General features: G+C 34.1%; 1 protein-coding gene across 1 annotated transcript; it reads left to right on the forward strand.

Annotated features, from left to right (window-relative positions):
• The first annotated feature begins 1,216 nt into the window (after window positions 1-1,216).
• On the forward strand, window positions 1,217-6,363 carry LOC100372250 (histamine N-methyltransferase-like). Its single transcript, XM_085497565.1, has 4 exons — window positions 1,217-1,263; window positions 3,609-3,819; window positions 3,938-4,261; window positions 5,372-6,363. The coding sequence occupies exons 2-4, from the start codon at window positions 3,633-3,635 to the stop codon at window positions 5,719-5,721; spliced, it is 861 nt and encodes a 286-aa protein (XP_085353691.1). The 5' UTR covers window positions 1,217-1,263; window positions 3,609-3,632; the 3' UTR covers window positions 5,722-6,363.
• The last annotated feature ends 497 nt before the right edge of the window (window positions 6,364-6,860 follow it).

Raw genomic sequence — 6,860 nt, forward strand, 5'->3', positions numbered from 1 at the left:
ATCATAAACCATATACGAGGATGATCAAATTTTAAATCAGAATAATTTTACAAACAAATTTGTTCCTTGATGATTGTACACTAAACAAAACACGATTAAATATTACAGTGATACCAACCTGACATATATAATTGCCTTTCTTGCTTTTTGTCCTTTAGCTTTTACTTCATCTAAATACCAGGCAATTTCCTCACTGAATTTCATGCCTACTTCACTTTTCATATTCAAGTATATGTTTGGCCTATACAATAATATGCATAACAATTCAATAATTCTACAATTCAATACATTATTTAGGGACTTGATAATCGTATTACCTGTCAGGGTGTTTAGCAACTACAAAAACATCACTCACATCAAAATGCAGCACTTTGAAGATTTGTTTCTTGATATTTTCTGTTATTGTTGCTATATATCAAAATACTCGCACTTGTGAAGTGGCCCCGAAAATCACCATGCACCTTTCTGGTACACATCTGAATCTAACATAAATGACCAGTAAAGCAGTATAAAAACGAGTGGTATCAGGTCATTAACTGATATCACTATAAACATACAGTTTATTTATTTAACAAAGAAAGTTTTATAATTGGTATATTTATACAGGCTCCAGGCAGGGTGTTGATTTTATTGTTTTATGTTTTATGTTTAAAATTACTTTATTTATTATTTTCAATACATTACAGTTCATTTTATATTTATTAAAGAAAAAAGGGAACAAAAAATCCCCAGTTTTTAGTAATACCTTCCCTCTGGAATAAACTATGCGTGAACGGGGATGACCCATTTCCTGGACATCAAGGCGAGATCTGATCGAGACTGTGACACGTCGTGACGTCACGATAATGTATTCAAGATGGTGGCAAACACGGGGATTTCGCTCGCTCGACCAATTTCGGACTATCGTCCGCAGAATAATTAGGGAAATAGTTTCGGGACCCATCGACAGTAGAAAGGTAGAAACCTCAGGCGAAAATAAAAAAAAAACGGCTGTTTACGGCCCGACCTGATTTCAGGTCGGTAAAATAGGGTAACTCGCATAGAATGGAACTGTTGCTCCCTCGTTTCGCTTTGACACCACGACGAACGAAATAACCGATAGTGAAATCAAGCGAGCTGCTTTAGTTTAGATCAGTCAGATGACCACGTTTCAACTTGTCCTCTGGCATGACCCACCCATACTATATGATCGTTCTCTTTAATATGCTAGGATTTATTATCGTGGTTATCATTATATTATCACGTGATTTGTACCACCTTACTGTAAGTATCTTTAATTTGTGTATAGCAAGTATTATAAGCCGAACAAACGATCCCGATTAAAGGTCATCGTGAGGTCACCAAATTGTATGTAGGCCGTATAGAGTGTACATTATAATATTGTGTGCTGCCAATTATTAAACTACTCGACGTTCGTCTTACAAAGGTAGGAAAAAAGACACAATTTGAAGCAAAAACAAGCAGTGGCAATTTAAATTTGGCGTGTTTTTCATATGTTTACATACACCAATTTTTATGGCACAGATGCATGATTAATATCGCAGATGATCAAATTTGGTAGTTTTGCATTTTAATTTAGAATTTTCATTCATTTTCTAATTGATCTGTGCATATGTTTATATTCACATTTACATGATCAATTTTATGGACATTTAAAGTAAATTTAATTTCCAATTATTCTTGGCAGATACACAGTTAATGTGTATTATTAATTGTATCCATATTGTGTGAAGAATTGTTTTAGTTTATTTGGATGCAGCATTATAGTTAGACAGGTGACCTCATTAATTATTCGCAAACCTTATTCCCAAGGATCTATTATAAATTTACATTTACAACAGGATATTGTGCACATAAATGAAGATATTTCAATAAACTTGTCTGGTCCGAATCGCACGGTTTGTTGGTGCCGACTCCACCAACCCGTGCGGGGTCAGCCTGGGTGAATGCGTATTTTATTTTAAACAAATGGACAAGTTTGATTGGATGCGCCTGTTGGAAAGGCCCCAATCAGACGATGTGTAACATTGTAAAGGGTTAGTTGGGAGGGGAGGATGTCTGGTCATGTGATCTCATTAATTACGCACTTATCTAATTGCCAGAGATTTGTTATATATATAAACATTTACTACTCAATGGATATTGTGCACATAGGTGAGGAGATTTACATAATTTTTTAGAAGGCCATGTGACCTCATTAATTATGAACATATCTAATTTCGAGAGATCTGTTATAGGAACATATTTACTACTAACTTCGTTTTGTGCACAGGGGTAAATCGATTTGAATAAACAATTTGCTGGTCGTGTGACCTCATTAATTATGTACATATCTAATTCTATGAGATGTGATATAGATACACATTTACTACTACTAAATACTCATTGTGCACATAAGTATACTTGTTAGCAAATCATGTGACCTCATTAGTTATGCACATGTCAAATTCCCAAATCATGCACATATAATTCGCAGATACTAATTGTTAATACACATTCACTACTAACTGAACAACTAACCACAACATTTTTTTCCTCTTTTTTCTTTCTCTTAATTTTCTTCACTTATACCACTATGTTATGTAATATTTTGTGTTGTATGTTTATATTATTAAAATGAAATATTGTTTAAATACAAAAAAACTAACCACAACAATATGAAATTTGGTAGAATGTATATTAAAATCTTTAATCCTGCTGGTCACAATGTAAAACTTTTACCCCTGTGGCGCTGTTTACGTCTTTAATATACCTTTAATATTCTATGTGCCCTTTGTATTTTCTACAGTATTGATCCTTTAAAATAAAATACAATTATTCATTAAAAGTCTCATATAAGTCAGTATTCAGTAATAATAACAGTAATATTAAGAATAGTTATTTATCTGATGATGTATGTTAAAACCCTATAATACTATGATTGTTTGAAACAAAATTCAGAATTTGACCTAGTTGTCTCGTACAATTTGCATTAGGAGGTCAACGTACGAAAAGTATGGAAATGGTTCAAGCTTGAAATCATTCCTTCTTCGATAGGAACTTACGCATAGTGATGTTTTTCATGTGAATAGCTAAATTTCCCGCCAACATTTGTTGTACTGTTCTTTCCAGTAATACCACTTTTTGACCCATCTCTATTGTTGTAAAAGTTCACTAACGGGGAGTAGTGTTGGGAGCAGATTTCTGGGATTAACATATTTGGGGATACCGCATGATATTCTTTATCTTACTTTACGTCACTATAGTTTATAGCCTATCACGTTAGTGTGACTTGAGATTGCCCGCCAGAATGTAAACTTGTCACATGTGTGAGTCAAGGCTGACATGGGGCAGTAGTGTTTAGACCACGCAATAAAGTAGTCGTCCTTTTCAACACGAAGTAACTGACTTGTTATCTGATTCTGTAAAAGAGCCTATACCCCACAAGTAGTTTTCTCAGTATATAATAGAAAAGTACTCTCTGTTTTCCTATCAAACAGCAGCCATTTAGCTAGGAGTCTGTTTTTCAAGTTGTCTCACCTTGTTGGACATTACGTAAAGGAAGGAATTTTTAGTTTCGATAATAACAGGGCTATTTTATGACTACTAAATGTTCATCTGTTTTCAAGCTCATTCAACTGAAATTTATTTCAATGGCTCAACATATATCGGAGCTAAACGAATTTCTGAAGGAGTACCACGATAGGTTTGAAACCGCAATGGAATATGGGCTCAAAACTAGGGAGGATAATTATGAAGAGGAAGCAAATAACCTGATTGCCAATATGCAAATACACCTATCTTCGGAAGTGCATGTACTGGCCATTGGATCTGGAAATGGTAGGTGTATATTTTTAAAGGCTTATTGTTCGTCCTACTGTTGTTTTTTGTCATTGTAACGGTATTGTAACAGTGATATAATTGATCTTAACATTCATTTGTACGTGTAACTTTTTAGGTAGTGCAGATGAATACTTTATCAATGCACTGGTGGCGAAATATTCCAAAGTACGATATTGCGTCGTTGATCCAGCGAAGGAACCTCTAGAGAAATTCAAAGTTTTGGTTCAGTCTCATGAGAGCAAGTGGGACAATGTTAGCTTTGAGTTCCATGCACAGGAAATCAATGATTATCTGAAAGACCGCAATACTGTAGAGAGATATCATCTCATTCATATATGTAATGCTGTGAATTGTTTTAGAGACGGGAGAAAAGTTGTGTCCGAGTTATGCAATGATCGTTTATATGACAAAGGAATTATTCTAATTAGAGTGATTGGAGGTAAGTCAATATACGGGATAGAAACGTGTTTATGGTACATGGAACGTATATAATCTCATATTTTACTAGTGTATATCAAAATATTACGTAATACAAATAAAAAATAATAACAATACTACGTAAATGGAACTATTAAATTTGTCATCACTACGTACGTTAAAATGTTGTTCATAAAATAATCACCAATTGCCTTGGTCTAATGAACTAGAGTAAGCCAACCGTGAATGTAATAGCTTAAGAACATTGACAATGATACATGAAACACTAGTTCATAAACTTGAACTCACAATGATCCATACATGTGAATGGTAACATGCTTAATGGCATTAATAAAACCAATTGCCTTGATGTGAGTAATATGAAGTTATTATTAATAGGAAGGTAAATAATAAATATCTTATAGGAAGTTACAGTTCAGATTAGATGGCTATGATACAGATACTATATAGATGTAGTGTTGTTTATTATATCATTACTTTATATGCAATTTGTCCACACATAACTGCATTCCTTGTTATGTATAGTTACATAACATAACATTACAGTTGAAATGTAAAACTGTGCATTTGGATTTTACCTAGATTACTTGGTTAACAATGTCATTATACCACATTGCAGCAATCATCAAGCTGATTAATTGTATTTAATCTGTACAACTAATTAACTCCAACGTTTCTCATACAAGCATGTTGTTTGGTTTATAATGAATAGTGACCAGTTCCGTTAGCATTAATACCGTCACATTATTAAACAATTGTCATGTTTACACCTGGTCACTCTCGTGTTGGGATAGACTTGAATTCAGTCTGTTGCGATTGAGATGAACTCTTGAAAAAATCCCGAAATCCCAGCAGACTTGCAAGGAGTGTAACTGCCCTCACATCACCGGCCAGATTCGGGCTTGTAAGTTTTCAAGAATTTTTCATCGGAATCGCAACAGACTGCAAGCAAGTCTAATGTTTGGACTTCACTTCAGGATTTTTTTTAACTCTACTCATTGTTCTATATTTGCATAACAATCACAATGTAAATGTGAATGTTCAATGTTGGTCACAATATCAATCGTGTTCATAATATTTCCATGAAATAACTTTCTATTTTTTTATACAGGAGGATGGGAGAAATGTAGAAGGAACTTCAGGAGATATTTGTATGACCCAAATAAAAACCTACTTGGAGCAACAATGGTAGAGGAGTTCCTGAGACATGAATCAAAATTAGCGGTCGTCAAAAATATCAAACGATATGTACCAATTACTGCCACAAAATGTTTTGACGAGACCTCTGACGATGGAAATAAATTGCTAGATTTTTTTCATCAGAAATTAGATTTTAGAAAATCGGTGCCTAAAGATGAAATCATAACCCTACTGTCTTTCTTGAAAGACAAGTGCTGCGAGGTTGTTGGTGATGAGGTCATATTTGATGCTACTGAATGTGATATTATAGGCTCTAAGTAGAAATGATTTGGTTGTCAATTAATATAAAATAGGGCTGGAGGGTTAAAATGAAACGCATGCACAAATACATTAAATTTCAAACAGGCAAAGAATGAATATAGTTTGTGTTGATTACATAAGATACAGGTTAGATTAGTTACAGTCTTGAATATACAATCACCTACTTGAACCAAAGCTGATTATATGGTCAATTAGTTTATGACAACGATAACAAAACATTGTATTTCAATAATTTGACTGCAATATTTATGCTGTGGTGTTTCATAGTGTAGTGTATTATATTGCAATTTGGACAATTCTTTAAATAATCTATCGTATCCAAATTCTCAATGCTTGTTTCAACTGAGTCATAACCCTCGATACTGTTATTGATAAACCGAAAAGGGTATTACTTCTTAACATACTCATATATATCCTACCACTTGTCTTCACAATCTCGAACTGTGTGTTTATTTGTATAACATTGTAGCCAATTAATGTTTGAAATTTTATCTCAGCAGCATAATTAATATAGTGGTGACGGGTAATGAAATGAAAGGGACAGACTGTGCTCGGAATATATCATATTTGCTAGTAGTTAATATGACACTATATGTACGATTGAATAACTATGAAGTAACGAATAAATTAGCATTAATTAGACTCGTTCATTTTTTCATTATTTTTTTCCTAAACGTATGATGTCGCGAATCAATTATGAAGTCACACCCGACAAGAACTGAACAGTAGATGTCGCTCACATACACACGCACATAATTTTACTTTTAATGCGTCGAAATCCGCACAAAAAGTAATTCAGGACGTATTGACCACACTCCTACGAATGATACCATGGTTTTGTTGTTGCACATACGAACGTGTCTTTTGAGAAATCTCTTAAATTCCGTGTAATTGGCGGACTACTGAATGAGTCAAAATATTCTTCATGGTAGGGGTGCTCCAGATATAAAGCGACCCAATGCGTTCCACCCCGCTACTGTCATCTGTGTTTGATACGAATGCTGCGGGATACGCCAACAGTCTAATTTTAGGCCAAAGAACGCATTTTTTTATTTACGGATTAGTTGACAGACTACGATACAGTTGATTCATATCCATCACAGCTAGAAATATGTCACCTTGCTGTTTCTGTCAATCTC

The sequence above is a fragment of the Saccoglossus kowalevskii genome, chromosome 3 (genome assembly GCF_978046115.1).
Source record: "Saccoglossus kowalevskii chromosome 3, keSacKowa6.1, whole genome shotgun sequence".
NCBI classification, from domain to species: Eukaryota; Metazoa; Hemichordata; class Enteropneusta; family Harrimaniidae; genus Saccoglossus; species Saccoglossus kowalevskii.